At 39.8% G+C, this 19,881-nt stretch overlaps 1 protein-coding gene across 6 annotated transcripts in view; it reads left to right on the top strand.

Annotated features, from left to right (window-relative positions):
- ANKRD55 (ankyrin repeat domain 55) overlaps nt 1-16,455 on the top strand; it is a 48,332-nt gene extending 31,877 nt beyond the window's left edge. For 3 of the 6 annotated variants that reach the window (XM_030467829.1, XM_030467830.1, XM_030467826.1), the window contains 3 exons: nt 540-1,177; nt 8,377-8,478; nt 15,720-16,455. In XM_030467829.1, the coding sequence (XP_030323689.1) occupies nt 540-1,177; nt 8,377-8,478; nt 15,720-15,988 (1,009 nt within the window). In that variant the 3' untranslated portion in view covers nt 15,989-16,455. The remainder of the gene's footprint in view (nt 1-539; nt 1,178-8,376; nt 8,479-15,719) is intronic. The other 3 variants (XM_030467831.1, XM_030467828.1, XM_030467832.1) reach the window with 2 other exon arrangements.
- Nucleotides 16,456-19,881: the final 3,426 nt, after the last annotated feature.

The following is a 19,881-nucleotide window of genomic DNA, read 5'->3' as shown; positions in this document are numbered from 1 at the left end:
AGGAAAAGGAAAAGGAAAAGGAAAAGGAAAAGGAAAAGGAAAAGGAAAAGGAAAAGCAAAAGGAAAAGGAAAAGGAAAAGGAAAAGGAAAAGGAGAGAAATGTGCCTTAGTTACAGTGTTAGCTACAGTGCTAGTGTTAGTGTGCTGTTTGAAATTCTATTTTTCCAAATACGACATAATACAAAGGCCACTTGGTTTTAAAGAGCCCAGTATGTTCTTGTTATTTTTGGACCTTGTCTCACCATTAAGAATAATGATCCTGCAGCTGGTAGATGCTGAAGCCAGAAAAGTTTGTTTGGGTTTTTTTCCTGATAGCTGCACTCAGCCTAAGATGAGCATAAGGAAATAAACCCCATAAGAAAGAGTGAAATAACACAGTATCATTTTCATTCTTTGTTAATTACAAATGGGGGATCCTCATTTTCTGCCTCCTTGAACCACCACTGTAAATATATGAATCATAAATACTCAATTTAATGGGCTAACACCAGAAGTATCATTTGGCAATAGTGACAACACATTTTGATTTCTACTTCCAGTAGATCAGAGCCCATTCATCAGTTTCCTCCCCTAAAGAAAGAAGGACGATTACGTATGCTGAACTATATTTTCTCCTGCAAAAAGAAGAAAGATGATCAGAAAACTGTTCAGAAGGAGAGAAGCAGAGACAGATATCCTAGAGAAGAGACCTCAGAAGTAGATGACATCATCGCCACTTTTGATTGCATTATGGACACAAACTGCAAAGACATTTCAGACAAATATGTGACCACCACTGACTTTAAAAGAAGGAGCACAGACACAAAGTACCTCATACCAGAAAAGAAGCAACCAGAGTGTCAGGGACTCCTGGCCATCAGAACCCAGAGCCTTCCCCCAATTACTGTGGGCAGTTCCTTCCTAACTGCTTCCCAGAGCACAACCTCCAGAATCAGCACCCACCATTTTGCTCACAAGTCTCAAAAGAGTAGGAGTGAACACAACTTGCTGGACCACAGAAGCAGTTGCCAGGCTTTGTTGGATGATCCTTGGAACACAGACTCTAACCAAATATTTTCCTACAAAGTCTGTACAAAGAATCCTTCAGACAAACTGATAAATGGCTTAAATTCTGATAAATCTCACCATGTGCTTTTGTGCCCTCCCTGCCTTCCCTCACTTCCCAGTTCTCCATCAGGTAATTTCTTGCTTCTCTATCTCCCAAATTCTATAATGCCTTCTGATGTGGCAAGCTGATTGAGAAAAAATAGGTGTGTCTGACGTATGACATTTCTTTAATATCTTTTTCAATTTCTTCTCTGTATGTGATAGTAATCATAGCATATGGATAGAATATCAGCTGACAGCTGAATTGGGGAGCTTAGGTGTGGAAAATAAGAGATTTGAGTAGATAAGATAAGCAAGCAATAATTCAGGTAGCTATGAAGCATGAAAAGTATCTGAGCACAATAAGAGCCTCCAGATTATATACATGCTTTGGGAATTGCACATGCGCACCCACTGCCATGACTGCTGCCTTGTATCCACATTAATCCTGGAAATATATATGAAAGGGAAAAGTACTGAACTTAATGTTCTAACTGTGCTGAGAGCTGCTTCTGGACCTGAGTCCGTGTCTGCCTCGATGGACAGTTCTGCACCATGCCACTTTCCCCTTAAATATTCTGAGTCCAGGATGTAACCCTTCCAACTCATCTCATACTGATTGCCATCTCTTTGGTCTGCTGTGCTGTTCTTATGGCTTCTCCAAAACTCAGTTCAGATTGCTAATATTACAGAGGTGGACTAAGTGCTTCTCTGTTGTGGTTTGGAAACTCTACTGCAGCAGTAATGGAGCAGAGCATCAGAATTCTAAAGTAAATTCAAACCAGGGTTTGGCAATGTTTGGAATCCAATACTAGTACTTTGTTTTCTGGATGGCCTACATGCTGGAGTTTACTTCAACATAGTAGTGTTTCCAACTTCATCTCCCTCAGGATTAGTCCCATGCCAAAATTAAACACACATAGCATGCCTTCCAGCCACTGTAATATCCAACTGAAAATTAAGTAAGCAAAAGTAATCCCCAAAATCACCAGTACACCATTACAAGGAGTAAACATTACACAGTAAGTTAATTTACCCTCACCCCAACAGACATGAGCTGTTATCCTCCAGTGCAAGAGGAGTGAAAGAATCCTCAGTTAGGTCAGGTCACTGCCTGAGCTTGCATGATAGTGCAAGCTGTACTGACTCATAAGGAAAGTGATCTATAAAATAGAAAATCTTTGTTCACATCTCTAATAGTGAAAGTAGAATTTGCAATTTCAGAATGAAAGGTCATTCTATGTTGTGCAAATAAGGGCTGAAACATTTTTCAGGGTAAACAGGAGCTATTCAAAAAGCTTCACTCCTGAGCATCAGGCCACATTCCTGAAAGCTTGATAGATCTCATCAATAGGTGTCACTACTTTTTTTACTGTGCGTTCTTCAGCTGTTCACTCAACCATAAAACCTCCAAACCCCACATGGCTAGCAAGGATTCCTCCAGCACACCACTTTCTATCTGAACTCTGCAAGGTTCAGCTCACTTGTGGAAAACAAGAAAACCCACTTCTTTACAACCTAGATATACTAAGGTACAATAATGTTGAGACATTTGAGATCACTCATTTTGGCAGTAGGAGGGAGAATAAACTCAGACTGGATATACCAAACCTGAGCACAGCTATGGGGAAACATTTATTGGTGAAAATAGCTGGGCTGTGAATACATTTGATGTGGAAGTAATTACCACATTATTTTAAAGTGCTTATAGAGGTTTTTTAAGACTGTAGAATTCTGTATGGTTAAATGCTTGTTTGCTCTGGACAGAGGGACAGTTGGTATTCTGTGAACATCCCATGACAAAAAGCTACAACCAGCTGAATCAGGACACACCCTCTGCATCCACTCTGTGCTCTATAATCTATACAGGGACTCAGTGTAGGACCAACAGTCTACATGCAGACTGGGGGCAAAATCATATCAAATTATGGGAGTCTTCTAGTTGTTACAATGGGAGCTGTCTTTGCATGTCCAAAGGAAGTGTAAGTAATTTTATCTCTGACAGTTTTTGTCTCCGACAGCTTATTATCTCCCTCAGAAAATAGAATAACAAATCCTGAATATGCTTTAAGCCCAGTTCTCTGTGTACCAGCTGCCTTTAACAAAACTTTCCAACAATAGATTCCTGTGGGCAAAAAGGACTTACACTGAAGTAGTGGAAGTGTGTAGGGAGTGAGTGTGTGTGTAGGGAGACAGTGTGTCTGATAGGAATACAACCCAGGTACTGCCTAGCATTTCTTCACGATAAGATCTGCTTATTCCTTTCCATGCTTATGTGTGTTTTAAATCAGTCTGTCCCTGTAAAGCCACCTGACTTGCTGTGAATTAGAACTGCATTTACTCTATTAGCTCTAGGGCTTCAGGTCTCCAGTGCCGTGTGCCTGCAGGACTTACAGGGATCAGAAGTAAAGTAAAGCCTGGCTTCAGCCTAGCCAACAGTACTGTGAAGGCAGCTCTCTCTAAGAAAAGATTTTTCCTCATGGTTTTGTTTTTTTTGTTGGGTTTTGGTTTTTTGGTAGCTGAGGAAAAAAGCCAACATCTGGTCTTTGAAGGAAGTGTTAATGCTCCATTTCTCAAGTCATGACTGTTGGGACTACATGTAATTTCCTAATCATTAAATAGAGCAGGATTATGGGTATCAATAATCTAGAGGAACTCAATTTAAAAATTATTTTCCTAGCTGACACACAGTGTTGATCATCTTACATGACTGTGGCTTTTATTAAAACAGCTAATTTTTGTGCTTATTGCTACTAAGACAGCTGGTACATAGTTTCGGGGGGTTTGGTTTGGTTTGGTTTGGTTTGGTTTGTTTGTTATTAGGGTTTTTGGGGGGAGTTTTGGGGCCTTTTTTGTCCTGTTTTCTGTGCTCCTGGAAATTAAAGGTAAGTCAATTTACTAGCTGAGCCTTAGCACTTACACAAATGGGAGAGGATGCTGTGGGTAGCAATGAGACTCCTCTTACTCATGCTACTGGTTTCTCTCAAGATAACTACTTTGTCTTTCCCTCCACTGGGAATAAAAAAGGTAGAGTAGAAAAACTATCAGAAACTATTCTCACTATTGCAAGAGTGTTTGCAGCAACAGTACTGAGCTGGCATTCACAATCTGAAGCATTTTGTATTTATGTCTAAACATTGCTTAGTAATAATAAAAACATCCCTGTATCATCAACACTATTTCCATTACAAATCAAAAATATTGACCCATAGTACATACTATGAAGAAAATTAAACCTAGTCTAGTTGAAACCAGCACATGCTCCATCCCTTGTTCCATACAATTTATGCCATGGCAAGGTCCCACACTATTGAATTCATCCTCATTAACTCCCACCACCCTTCTCATCCTTATACCTTACACAGGTATCATTCCCTTAGTCTATAGACCACCCCAGTAAAATGTTTGTAAAATGCCTACAAATGTTCACTGAGTTAATTTAAATTTAGGCCATGACTTTGGACACCACCTGTTATGGTGGTCACTCAGGTGAGGACAGGTGGTGTGTTGCTGAGTTACTGAGCACCAGAGCCAGGTTAGGTCACTGCTGCCCTTACACTGCTTCTTGTAAGGCTTGTTCTCATCTGGTTTGGGTGGTTGCTGCTATAGCTACTCCTGTAACAAATTCAAATCGTGGTTAACAAAGATTTTAAGGTTTTTCCATTAAAATCTCTACCTCTAGTTCCTTTGGACCTGACCATAGGGTTTAATATAGTAATGAACTTTTCTTGCCCTTCTCAGGGTTGCACATACCCACAGGCTGCAGTCCCTCAGGGGTATACCTGCTCCAAGTGAAGCCCTGTTTATGAGCCACAGTCTCTTCAGTGAACACCTGCTGCTGCATAGGCTTATCCATAGTCACTCTGAGGTGCACCTGTTCCAGCATGGCCTTCTCCGTGGGCCACAATGCCTTCAGAAATATATCTGCTCCAATGTGCCCTTACCCACAGCCACAGTCCCTTCAGGAGTGAATTTGCTCCAACAGGGCTTTACCTATAGCTAGTCACTCCTGAGGTGTTCTGCTCTGTTGTGGGCTTATCCACGCCCCAGTGCTTTGAGATGCTCCATCATGACCTCACTCACAGCCACCAATTCTTCGGAGTGTACCTGATGCAGCATGGACTCATCATTAGCCACTGGTACTTCAGGGTGTACTTACCCTTGGGCCACAATCCCTTCAGAGGGACACCTGCTGCAGCACAGACATAACTTCAGCCACAGACTCTTTGTGATGCACCTGCTCTAGCATGGGCTTACCCATGGCTGCACACACTTTGGAATGTCCTGCTCCTGCATAGACTCATCCACAGGTCACTGTCTTTTTGACTCAGGTTGACACCAGAGTTCCAGCCTGTCCAGTACAGCAGCACAGACACAGCCATGATGCCCTGGCCATCTGCCAAGCCATTGCTGTCATGGTGTTAGATCATCAGCAGTAGAGCAGTGCAATAAGAAGCAAAAGCAAAAAGTAGCCACTAATAAGCACAAGGCTCTAGTTTAGAGTAAGGAAAGCAATCCCCATTGCAAGCCTGCCAACTTATAGCTAAACAGCAATAACAGCTGTGAGTTAGATGTAGCACATTTTAAAAATACATTGTTACCTTGAACCCTTTGATCCTCACACTGGGCATCAAGGCAGGCTGTCATGGTTTAACATGGAAAACTAAGCCTCAGTCAGCCACTCACTCCCCCACAGTGGGATGGGGCAGAGAATCAGAAGCATAAAAGCAGGAAAATTTGTGGGTTGAAATACAGTTTAACAGGTTAAGCAAAAGGCACACATGCAAGCAAAGCAAAACAAGGAATGCACTGCTTCCTGTTGCCATGCAGTGTTCAGCTATCTTCATGGCAGCAGGGCTCCTTCACACATACTGGTTACTTAGGAGGACAAATGCCATCACTCCAAATTTATTTCCCTTCTTTCTTCTTCTACCAGCTTTACATACTGGTATATAAATATACATGATGTCATATCGTAGGGAATATGCCTTTGGTTAGTTGGTGTCAGCTGTCCCATCTGTGCTTCCTCCCAGTTTCTTGTGCAGCCAAAGCCTACTCACTGATGGGGTAGTGTGAGAAGCAGAAAACATGTTGAATCAGTGTAAGCACTGCTCACCAGTAACTAAAACATATCTGTATTATCAGCATTTTTTACAGCACAAACCAAAACATAGCTTGATAGTAGCTACAGTGAAGAAAATAACCTCAGTCCCAGCCAAAACCAGCACAACAAGCAAAATAGCATCCATAGAGAAATTCAAGTGATGTGGGTAAACAAAATCCTGTTTCCAATGTGAGGCAGCTCTTAGCATTTTCTAGCCAGCTGAACCGTCCTTCTGTCACCAAGTCATCTTTTAAATTACTAACCTTTCAGATGTAAGGTGATGCCTCATTACAGGTATCACCTATTATAGGCTTTATTATGGGAGTTCAGTACCTTCTAATTTCTTGAATAGATTATATAAAAAATAAAAAATTACCAAAGAACAATCCACTGAAAATGTCAGTAAAGAAAATTAAATGTACAACAGTCCTGCATTTTATAATAATGAAACTGCCTCCCGTCCATTTCTTCAAAAATAAATGCCACCACAAATATGACAATGATCTCTTAGAGAAAAAAAAACAAAAAACAACTTTTTCTCTGGTGGTATTGATGCCATAACTTCTAGACAACAAGGATTCTTTTCCAAGAATTAATATCCTTGCAAAGATGATTATGCTTTGTACTGTTGTTTTGCTGCCAGACATCCCCATTTATGAAATAAATATAGCTCTTGATATAAAAAACAACCTCCCATCACCAAAGCCATAATGGTACATACATATATAATAAGCCATTAGTCCTCAGCATAAGCATCACAGAAATTATATAACTTGAATTTTACTAATGGGAGCAGCAGGCTGGATTCTCTGCTATTTTGGAACTGATGCGTTTATTTCTTTGTGCACAGTAGATGTAATTACCAATTTTTACACCCACTTTTTTATCACCCTGGAGAAGTGTTGAAAACTACTTTAGATAAAGACTAAACATGGGAAAAGGAAACCAAGGTCTGCTTCTGTTAGACACAGCTCATCCATAATAGATTGCTTTAGCCCAGTCCTCATCAGCATTACCCATGGGAGCCAGCAAAGTGATCCAACATCACTTTTACTTGCTTTGCAATGCTAAGCTGAAGGCTGCACTATAACATGGGTTTTTGTCTGACAAATACTACTTCAGCTCCCTTCTAACAGAATCTCTTTAGTCAGTAACACAGTTAGTTACAGTCAACTGGCCTGGCAGCTCCTTTAGGCTCCTCAAGGAAACTATTCTACAAATACTTTCCTGTAGGTTTATTTAGCACAGCCCAGCAATACATAGGTATTTTCATAAGTAAAATACATTGGTATTTTAAAGGTATTCGCAGTGAGCTATGTTGCAGTGCTCTGGTGGATGAGCAGCTGTTTGGCAAGACAACTCAGGACTCCTTACAAAGGTCACCTAAGATATGGGGATAGTAAAAAAAAATCTGGGGCACTCAAACATCACAAAATAAGATCAGCTCAGGAAAAAGATCTGTGGAAAATGCTGATTCAGTGGTTGAGCAATAGTATTTGATGTGTAATGAATGTAATTGAATGTATTACATCATCTAAAATGGTCTTTTTTTAATGCTACTAGACCAAAGTTAGCTTTAATCCTAGCCAGAGAAATGCCAGTTAGCCTATAAACCTTTCATTTTCCGGTACCTTCTTCCTGGTGAAAAATGAAATTGCCATAAACAGTTGAATAAGAATCAGTATCAGCTTTTACCAGTTCTGCTATGTTCTGATCTGCAGCAGAACCCTCTCAATGCTCAAGTTTACACCATTCTCATTTTCCAATAAGCAGCTGCAATCCACTTGTGTTCTGGTACTTGGAAATTTTGAGACTTTATTGGAAAAGTTTGCAAACTAAGGCTTTGATTCTGAAATCAAATCCAGCTGAATGTTTCTACAAGTATAGTGTCCAAATACTCTTACATGGACTTAGCTACTGGACTGCGCTGGTTTTAAGACCAATTACTATATTATATGAGAGGAATTGATAAGGGTTCACATAAAGGTTATATTAAATGAGTTACTTTTTAAATTAAAGAGAAAAAAGGAACAGTTTTCAGTCAGCAGTTTCTTGTTATTAAATATTTTTGAGAATAAGCAACATATTTTCTTTTTTTTCTTTTTTTTTTTTTAATAGAAGCCATAGATGCACCACATTATTTACAATATTTTCATATGGTAACAGATGATCTTTGTCTTTCACAGGTAAAAATTTTCAACAAATGTCTGTAGACCAACCCAAAATAAAAAATCTTACTCCTGTGTGGAACAGCTTACCTCCTATACCCAACCGCTGTGCTCATAAAAGTAAGTGCAGGCAACTCTCAGTAACAGTATAATATTGTGTGCCTCCATCACTGCTATCTGAGATCTTGAGAGAGGTTTCATGTTCCTTATTTACAGCATCTTAGAATGGCTGAGGTTGGAAGGCATCTCCAGAAACTGTCAAGTCCAGTCCCCCTGCCCATTTAGAGGTCACCTACAACAGGTTGCTCAAGATCGGAGTTTAAATACTTCAATGGATGAGGTGTACAAAACTTCTTTATACAACCAGTTCCAGTATTTGATCACCCTCAGAGTTAAAAGTTTTCTTCTTACTTGTTTGTGCCCAGTGACCTTTTTCCCTTCATAGGACATGACTGAGCAGAGTCTGGCTCCCTCTTTGCTGCTCCCCCCAGTCAGGCATTTATGCATACTGACAAGATCCCTTGAGCTGCCTTCTCTTCTCAATGCTAGACAGTCCCAGGCCTTTCAGCCTCCCCTTTAAGGCTGGACACTCCATTCCCTTAATCATTGGACTTGCTCCAGTGTGTCCATGTCTCTCATGTACTGGGGGTCCCAAACCTGGGGCACAGCACTCCAGATGTGTCTTGCCAGTGATGAGTAGAGGGGAAGGATTACCTCTCACAATCTGCTGGTAATACTTTTCCTGTTGCAGCCTTGGATGCTATCTAGGGCACATTGCTGGCTCATGGTCATCTTGTCTGTCAAGATCCCCCAGGTCACTTTTTTTTAAAAGCTCCTTTTCAGCTTTTTGATCCTCAGCATGGGAAAGGGCAAGGAGTTACTCCTCCCCAGATGCAGGACTTTACATTTCCCTTTGTAAGAGTCTTGTCCATCAATTTCTCCAGACTGTCAAGGTCTCTCTGAGTGGCAGCACACCCATCTGTTTTATCAGCTATGCCTCCCAGTTTTATATCATTTGTAAACTTGCAGGAGGTGCACTCTGCCCCACTGCCCAAGCTATTAATGAAGACATTAAATAGTATTAGTCCCAGTATATACCTGGGGTATTCCACTAGTGACTGGCACACAACCAGCTGAACTTGGTGCTGGTCACAACTCTTTTTTCCAATGAGTTTCATAGAGTTAGCCCAGTAGAAGTGGCCATCAATACAAAGGAGAGACTGATTCCATTTGTTTTCCAGATTAGAGGTGATCGGAATTTTCAGAAATGGGATTTATCCCTCTGTTTCACTCTCAGTTGCATGTGCCTGTATGATTCTGGTAGCTTTTCAGAGGAGCAGGCCGTGATGTAACATGGTGACTTACAGGATGTAAAGAGATGAATGACATCCTAATGTCAGGAAAAGTTTGCATATGTGAGTTTCATACAATCATAGAATCATAGAATTGGCTGGGTTGGAAGGGACCTCAGAGATCATCAAGTCCAACCCTTGATCCACTACCACTGCAGTTACCAGACCATAGCACTAAGTGCCACATTCAGTCTCTTTTTAAATATCTCCAGGGACGGAGAATCCACTACTTCCCTGGGCAGCCCATTCCAATGCCTGATCACCCTCTCCGTAAAGAAATTCTTCCTAATATCTAACCTAAACTTCCCCTGGCACAACTTAAGACCATGCCCTCTTGTCTTGTTGAAAGTCATCTGGGAAAAGAGGCCAACCCCCACCCGGTTACAACCTCCTTTCAAGGAGTTGTAGAGAGTGATGAGGTCTCCCCTGAGCCTCCTCTTCTCCAGACTGAACAGCCCCAGCTCCCTCAGCCTCTCCTCATAGGGTCTGTGTTCAAGTCCCTTCACCAGCCTGGTTGCCCTCCTTTGGACCCGCTCCAGGACCTCGATATCCTTCCTAAACTGGGGGGCCCAGAACTGGACACAGTACTCGAGGTGTGGCCTCACCAGCGCTGAGTACAGGGTAAGAAACACTTCCTTGGACCTGCTGGCGACGCTGTTCCTGACACAGGCCAGGATGCCATTGGCCTTCTTGGCCACCTGGGCACACTGCTGGCTCATGTTCAGCTTCCTGTCAATCCAGACTCCCAGGTCCCTTTCTGCCTGGCTGCTCTCAGCCACTCTGTCCCCAGCCTGTAGCGCTGCATGGGGTTGTTGTGGCCAAAGTGCAGGACCCGGCACTTGTCTGTGTTGAACCTCATCCCATTGGAATCAGCCCAACTCTCCAGTCTGTCCAGGTCCCTCTGCAGAGCCCTCCTGCCTTCCAGCTGATCCACACTCCCCCCCAGCTTAGTGTCGTCTGCTTGGCAGAAAAAGTTTGTACATGTTGAAAGCCAGGATGAGGAATGATTCGCCTGCAGAAAGCAGAAGAATACCATGACACTGGTTTTTCTGTCCTGCTAGCAAAAATTAGAGGGAAGAGGATTAGAACAAGATCAAAATGTTTAAAAAAACCTTTGTCATTTTCTGAATTTTACTTTGATGACAATGGATTCTATCTCTCTGTGTCTTAAGCACAGTGGATAGACTAGCTTTCACATGAGGATGCAAATCATACATATATCTCATTCTGACAGCTACTGGTTTGGGTAGCTTCTATAACATGGGAACTAAAGGGACTGAGAGAGCAACAGCCTTTTTTTTCCTCTGCACTTTCAGCCAGCTTCTCATTCCCAAGGCAACTAGAAGCAAAGTCCCAGAGATCAAGGAGTGCCTTGCCCTGCTCCCACAGCTCTGTCAGTGTCCAAACTTAGTGAGTTTCCCAGGCATCAGAAACAGGGTGTTACATACAAATTCTAGCCTACTCCAAGCAGTGTTGTGCCTTGACATTCTTGTGCTTCACTAAATCTAAATCTCCCAGTGTATTTTGGATGATGATGTGCAGTTTGCCATTTTGACATTTCAGAGCTAGATTTAAGAGTCATTACCTCTTACAAGTTGCAGGAGCAGTTCTACAGCTTTAACAAGATTACTAAAAACAAAACAGCAGAGGTAGCTTTATAGGGAATATCAGACTGGGTAGGGGGAATACAGAATCCTGCACTACTGTTGCATAGTAAATAAGTGAGGAAGAAGAAGAACAGAGATATGTGGAATATTGAGGTGGTATTCTCTGTCTGCTCAGAGGAAGTAATCTAAGCTCAGAGGAAGTAATATAACTTCTTTCAAAACCTCAGCTCCAAGTCTGCTATTTTTAAACTTTCTACTAATGTTTTCTGTGTCTTCTTGTTAAAATAGAGTTGTAAGCAAAACCCTAAAAACAGAATCATTTCATAATCACTTTTTCATCTTTCTTTCAGTAACTCATACCAATAGCCAGGATTTCCATTATAGTCTCCTACCAAAACCTGAGTTGTACAACTTAATAAAATTTAAAATAAAAAAAAAATTATCTGAGTTAATAATCATGGTTTAATTGACTAATTCAGTACATTTATCCAGGTGCCATTGCTGCTCACACATCAGTTCATGCCAGTAGCAGAAAAGCAAAAAACTTTGCTTTTCTAATGTTAATTATCTAATCTAAACTGGGTTACATTTCTTCTTTGTTAAACATAAATGACACATTTGATCCTGGAGCTTTCCAAATAATTGTTTAAGAGTCAGGATTCCACTCCTCCTTCATCCAGCCCTAAAAATATTTCTCTTCTAGACTTTAAACCATAGGTTACATAGTTACATAGTAACTTAAACCATAGGTTATAAACTGGCACCCTCAAGATTTCTCTAGGCCCTAAGATGTCCCTCACATGACTTCTTGAATATCCTCATCATGCCCTTGCGTCTCTGTTACTCTGCATCCTGCTGCCCTGGTTCCATCACAACCTGTCTATCCCATCCCATGAGTCTCCCAAGAACCCTTGGAAAACAGGCTTATAACTATCATGCACTGCTCATGCACTGCCAGAATTGTTTTCCAAATTGTTTCCAAATATGAGACTTCCAGATAAGTCTCTGCTGCATTGTCTTCCTCATGTGGCTTAGAAGGTCTGAAACCACAGTGAGGCTATTACTTGTTGACACAAAAAAGAAAAAAAAAACAAAAACAAAAACACAACAAAAAAACAAAAAACCCCACAAACTAACACACAAAAATAATTTTAAAAGACCTCTATTTCTACAGGTCATTTAGCATTTTTTTAACAATGTTTCCATGTGCTTTTATTCATCATTATTTAAAGTTTCTTCTTTCCCAAATTAACAGCCAAAGATTACACAGATCATCCTCTCCATAACTCCACGGTCCACTGCTTGCAAAAGGAAGAGAATCTAAGAGCCATCCCTTTTGCTGCAGTACATACTCCCTGGGCAATGCCTGCCCGACAGCCTTATCCTTGCCTCTGCAGTTTGTAATAGCAGCAACTCAAGAGTCACTTGCTTTTGGTAGATGACTCTGCACTCTGAACATGAATAATTACTGGTTATTTTGCTGTATATAGATTTTGGATGTGTAGAAACCAGCCTTAAGGGTCTCTCACAGACCCCAGTGCTGGGTCTAGGCTTCTGTGTTTCAATATATATAGTAATACCAGTCATTGTATGTATTATTTCAAATCCATCCATGCACAAGTTCTGAAATCCTTACTGAATATCCTAAAATGAGTATATCATGTAAGACTAAGTGGGAAGCACTCATGTCAGGATGCTGTTTTCTACTTTGGAGGAGCATGGGTTTGTAATAGCTATCTGGTCATGGGGGTGAAATTAAACTACACTGTTTTTGCTTAAACCCTCATTAAGGGCTTATCTAGTACATAAAGTGTCCTGCGTATATTTTACAGAGGTGTAAACCTGGAATGTATGGACATATGCCTATGCTCCAAAAAGGGAAACAAGTGAGCCTTTCAATATGCATTTGGTTTACAAACAAAAATTTAAATTAACTCAAGCATTCTATCATGTGACAGGAAACAAATGGGCCTGTTCATTGGAGTTAGCCCTGCCTGATACATGCAAATTCACTATGAATTAAAGCAAATTATTAATATTTTTGGTTGTTGGATTGTTTGGGGTTTTTTTCATTTTCATTTCATTGTAATTTCCTGAATTTCTGAAAATGAATGAACCATGAATAAGACCCATGAATTACAATACATTGCTAAAAGTCTGGCAGCTCGAATAAACACTGTTTGTTCAGACCATCACAACATGCATTCTACTGAAATTAGCAGAAAAAAATGAAAAAAAAAAACCTCTACCAAATTTTTTAATCCCGTCTACGAAGATATTTCTTTGCCCCAAATAGATACCTGGTAAGTCTTAGATAACTATTGGTCCTGAGAAATAAATTAAGAAATTAGTATGAGGCACATGGTACAGAGGAATATAGCAAGAAGAACTCCAGCCTCTTTTGTATAATGTTTATAGTAAAAAATACACAGATGCAAATCTCTAAAAGAGATAACATTTGTTTTCAATAGGACAAATTTCTGACATTAATTATACATTACATAAATCTACAGAGATGGAAGGGCTTGCAAGTCCCTCGGTGTGCTTATTCTTTGCAGAGGCATGGAAGATGCAGAGTTTCTGCCTGAACTTCTTCAATATGTTTCTGACCCAGGCACCATAAGTGACCTTGGTTACCTGCCTAACTGTTACTTCCCTAGCCAGTTATTCCCCATCTTAGATTTGGACTTCCATTGGTTTGGGGTTTCTTTTTTTCCCCTAAGTTCAGAGGTTTTTGACATCCTGAGTTTTATTGTCTGAATTTCTTAGTGTTTCTCCAATTTATCAAGGTCATTTTGAATTGTAAATCTGTTCTCAGAGAACTGCTTTTTTTCATCCAGTGTGTCCCCATTATAGTAGTGGATTCACCCTATTTTTTGTATGAGACTTTGTGACAGTTATTAATGCTTCCTTATTTAAACTATGTAGTTTTTCATTTCTCCTGCATTCATGCCACCAGTATCCCAGCTACTCTATTTGACGTTGTTTGCTGATCAGCGAAGAAGGCAAACTTCATAGGTTCAAAGATTTACCTCTAAGAAACACCAGCTGTGGGCAGGATTTTAGGTACTTTGGATTTTTTAGGTTAGGTTAACTGACTTGAAATTCCTTAAGTCTTCTATTCTTGCCTTTTTATTCTACAGCCCTCAAGAAACTATTCTACCTATGAGTTTTTTAAGTGTGCTGAAAATTCAGTTTGGTTTGGGGTTTGTTTTTTAAAGACCAAAATTGACTTGTAAGGTCCAACTTCTCACAGGTGCATTGACTACTGTAGTTACTTAGTTCATGGCAGTTGATTATGTGATCTGTCATTTTTACTAAAAATCAGTTCATTTATACTGATGCAGATGGAACAAAATCGCAGATGCAATGAGAATGCAACCAAGGAAAAATTAATGTGAAAAATTGCAAGAAAGTTTCTGTAGCCAAAACAGAGATGGTGTTAACTCCAGTCAGGAACTCTTCATATGACTAAACTGAAAAACAAGAAATGTTTGTATACAAAGAGTTTGTGAGTAAAATGGAAAATTAAACTAAAAGAAGCTAATGTAATTTACCATAGATTTCAAGGCAAAGAAAAACAGGTCTACAATTAAAGTTTTGAATTCTCCTTTTAAAAAATCAGGAAATTAGTGAGTTGCCTGAATGAAAGAGCATGGATGAATGAGGATTTCAATATAGAGAAGACACAGAACTATGTTAACTTTAAAACACGGTGTTACACTGCTGAGTGTGAGGTAATCAAAATCCACAGTTTCTTACAAGACTTTTGTCAGATACAGGACATACAATTGCTGTAGCTCTTGTGTTTCACTGTGAGTCTTAGTGTGCTAAAAGCCACTTTTGTGGCCACTGACGTGCAGAGTATGTATGGACCTATCTTAATGATTGATTGTGCCTAGAGCAACGTAGACATGGTGCCCATTTTATTCCATTTCATCTTTCTAGGATTTTGATCAGAATTTACCCAAAAAACTCTTCCACAAGTGTTTTGTTAAAATTAATATATTCCCATGAAACATTTCTATTTCAGTCAGCCTGTTGGCTTGGGGTTTTTTTTGATGAAAAAATGTTCTCTGGAAATCCCTCCAAGCAGAACAAGTCTCCTTCAGACAAACTACAGATTCTCTGAATGTCAAAAGTAAATCTTCGAGTTTATCAAGTCTTATTGATCATCAAACACAAAGTAAATCACTTAACAACAGAGTTTTCTTCAGTCAAAGATTAGCCCTGGCAGGCTTTAGCAATTCTTAAATCATATTTTGATCACATTTTTCAAACACAGGTTTGAGTACACAGAACAGAAGACAAACAACAGTTCAATAAAAGTAGCAAATATATTTCTAAAAATGTTGTGCTTTTCACTTTCTGTGTGCTCTCTCTCTTTTTCTTTTTCCTCTAGTTCAGCTGCCATCTCAGGGTGCTAAGAAGTTTAAGTCCTTGCCTTTAGATTCACTAAGAACTGGTGCAGTTATACTCCCACCAGCCCTGGTCTCCAGATCCCAGAAAAGGGAACATTCTCAGAATCATTCACTCAATTCTCTATTGCCTGGTCTATCAGGAGAGCCTCTGAAACCAAGCTGTGTCCTACCTGCTATCCGAAGCCAGAAGAACCCTAATCCTTCAGAAGAGCTTGAGAAATCTCTTCCCAAACCAGACTCTGAAAATTAACTCATTGCATTGGCCTCAGTCAGTTGAAAGAACTTGCTACAATACAGATGATGTACAGCAAAATCTCATTAATTTGGACTAAAGATGCTCTTGTGAACTGGAGCATAAATGAACAAAACCCAAGAAAGACTAGCACATCACAAAAGCTGCACTGTATACTTATTCTGGAATTTTCATTCTAGTTTTCATTTATTATTAAATTACTAATCAGTGTTGAATATGCTGTAAATATATTTTGTGAGTGGAAACCTCATAACACACAATTTTGTTGCAGCAAAATGCTGCTTAACCTTCATAGAAAACAGGAAGAAATAGTAAGGATTTCTGTGTGATTTAAAGGTCAGGATTAGGGAAACAGACTCACAGAGATTCTCAGTAGTTTGTAAATGCAAAGGTGCTGATTCTGAGGCTCTGTGCCACCAAAAATATCTTTTCTAATATTAAACCAATAAGCTCAAAATAAAGAGCAGTTTTAGTAAAATAAGTGATTTGGTTCTGTTTTTCATATATTTTCTGTGTTGTAAGTTTGTGGGGTTTGGCATTAAACAAGATTGGAAAAGTGCGATGAAACATTAATCCCAGTGGGACAGATGGTGCTCTCGCACCAACTGGTCAGAACTCTTCATTGCACTGGCAGATTTATGTCTCTTTCATTTAAACCTTCATAGTCCTCAGTGAGAACAATGCAACTGCATATTGTTATTTCCATAACACAAGGATTGTACGGTTCTGAGTCATTAAGCATTATTTCATCACTTTGATCACTGAACTGAAGAAGGAAACCTAACTAGACTGCTGTTCAGGCAAGAGCTTGGCAAGTGCTATAAGCCTTTACTAAACATTTCACAAGACTGTACTTTCCAAGAGGCCAACAAAGATGCCAGCCTCTGCTTGATTCAGGATTCTCATCTAAATCTTGCTGCCTTAATTCCATAGGCTTCCCCACTGTGATTATGGAGAGGCTGTGGCCATTACTGTAGGAATTACTGAAGAAGGGGACACTCCTGTTTTGTCACCTTTTCTGTATCACCGTTGCAAGTGAATCTGTCCTACACTAACTCTACATCAGCAACTCATTCAACAAGGATATGGAATATCGGTTTAGATAAAGTTGTATTAGCTATACAAACATTTGTTTTGTTGTGTCACAATAAAAGACAAACCTGACATGAAAGAGAAGATAATTATGTTCCAGTAGCTGTAGCTTCCAATTTCCTTGTGGCAATGACTGTAAATAGAAGGATGGCTGGTGGCTGTCACAGACAGTCCTGGAAAGAAAAAAGCTGAGCACAACAACAGCTGCTCTGACACAACAGAGGGAAAAGGGAACTTTGGGGAACTTTTGCACACAAATGAAAGGTTATTTTGTTTTTAAACATCTAATCCAAATGTTAGGGTATAAGTGATGTAAACCTCAGGCTTCTAGCTGAAATCTCTAGGAGTAAAAAGCTCATATGCTTGGGACCAACAAGCAAGCTACTCCCTGAGGATAGGCAGAAACAATACTGCATAACAGAAGCACACTCTGCTAAAGGAAAAATCAATTCTGGCATGCTCTCTTTGCTCAGTCCAGCCACACTAAAAAGTCCAGAGTCCGCCCTGCAGTGCAGCAGACTGGTATTTGCGCCACAGGGTCACTGCCTTGAGGTGCTCTGCTCTCCAGAGCCCCTGAGTTTCTCTGCCCAGTAACTCAGCCAGTTGCAACACTCAGATTCTCTGTTCTGACTCCAGTCTTTTTGTACCTATTGTTTAGACCCCACACAAGAGACTAGTGGTTTAAGTGAGTTGCTAGAAACATGTGAGATTAAGCCACTTTTGAAAGGTACAGAGCAGATAGTTTTAGTGCAGGCTGTACAGAGAAGAAAAAATTAATACAGTACAGTTTTGGTTGGCAGTCAATAACCTCTGTTAGCCCTAAGTGTCAGTGCAGACATGAAAATTGGGTTTGTCTTCATAGAGTGAGAGCCCAAAGTAACCACTCTGGCAGAGATTATCTTTAGTTTAACATAGTGCTTGGAAATGGGTACAGTGCATAGAAGGAAGAGAAGACCAAATGGCACAACAAGGAAATGCCGGTAAAGTCAAGTATCTGTAACTCCATCACCATGCTAGCACTTTAGACTAGGTAAGAAAACTCAGCTCTTTGCTGTCAGCTGAGATGCCTCCAAAGAACCAGGTCATGTACTGCAGCTATATTTTTTCCTGAGTAGAAGGTAATCCTCAGTGCTTTTATTTGCTTTGTGAGAAGAGGGGAATTTCTCTTATCTTTTGTGTTAGTCTGCCTGTCCAGAGACCAGGGGAGTGCTGGGCTGCATAATGGCAATCTTAAAAAAGCTGAGGTGGCACCTATTTTTTTGCCAGCTGCAGTGCCTTGCTGGAGACAGATACAGGAGCAGTCTGTGTTGGCTTCCCATAGAGGCTTGAACAAATCTCAGATGTCTCCAGTATTACAGCAAAAGAGAAAAGGAGAGACATTCTCCCATGCCTTAGGGAGTCACTTCATTAGCAGAAAGGAAGTAATCAGCTTTCTGTTCTTCCTATTCAGCAATGCTTCACGAATGCAGCATGGGTGGACAAAGCTGAATAATGAACAATTTTTGATCAAAGATAACGCTATCTTTAAAATGAAATTCCTTCAAAAATGCAAATCTTGGGGTTGCAGTCACTTGAAGCTAGAAACTGCTAGCTTATGGTTTTATTTCATTTTCTCCCTGGTTTTTTCCTCATCTTCTTCTAGGAAGGAATGTTTTTTTCCCCTGGGTGTCCAACCCATAAAATAGACATTTTCAGGAAAGGAACCCAAATCTCATTGCCTGTTCAAAGTATGTAATACAGTACTCACCTGAACAGAGATAGTCTTAAATGAATGGTAATCTGAACCAAGACCTGGGTCACTTTTCTAATGCATTTCTTCTGTAGACCATTAATAAAAAAGTAGTTCACAATTTACCAATTATAGCTCTTTTAAAAATTAATGTTCATGGAAAGCACTGAAAAATAATTCTCAGAAATGTTCCCAGCAGGAACAATTCTTATCTTTTGGGTTTGATAGCCACATTCTATAGTAAATAAACAAGTTAAATCAAGTTGAAATATTTCATCTTGAGAGGAGAGCAGACTGTTGATGTAGCATACTGCATGAAAGATAACAAATGAACCAATACCTACTTAAGATACACTGACCTCTTGCTCAGATCCTTCCTGGAAGATAATGGTAGAAGGCACAATAAGAGGCTAACACAGTTGATTAGCAATTGCCAAGAAATGTCTGCTCAGTAGGTCATGACAGAGATTTTTTTTCCTTCTGTCTAGTGATTAAATATCTCCGGCACATTCTTTTGTGGCACTAGCTGTGTGTTAACTCACAGAGTACTGCAGTACTCAAGCATCTGGGGAGTTTGGCTTGGCACAGAGAGCTACGAAAATATATATACATACAGGATACATTTTCTGACCAAAACACAATATACTTCCTCAGTGGAACATGCTCTGTGTTCCACATTTCATCTTTTGAACAGAATTTGAAAATGCTTTTAAAAATGGTGTGGCCTTTATTTAAGTAGGCCTTTTTTTTTTTTTTAATTTCTTACATTCATACTGAAGTGGTTTACTCTTCCAGTAAACTCTGAAGAAAGCTAGCAGTATTCCATTATTTAAAACATTCATTATTTAAATATGAATTATATTATTGCATTATGGCCATCTTTCAAAGGCTGTTCTATTTCAAAGACTATTCTATTGATGATCACAGTATTCTAAGGAGGAAATTTCTAATTTTCTTATGTAAATACCTAGAAAGTCCTAATACCTAAAATGCCTAAATCCAATCCTAATAAAGCATTTTAAACACCCTTGCTACTGCCAAATGAGAAGATGTCTGTCCTTTCACCTCA

This window comes from Calypte anna, chromosome Z, assembly GCF_003957555.1.
Source record: "Calypte anna isolate BGI_N300 chromosome Z, bCalAnn1_v1.p, whole genome shotgun sequence".
Lineage (NCBI taxonomy): Eukaryota > Metazoa > Chordata > Aves > Apodiformes > Trochilidae > Calypte > Calypte anna.
The sequence above is the reverse complement of the archived record's forward strand: the minus strand, read 5'-3'. Positions and strand labels throughout refer to the sequence as shown.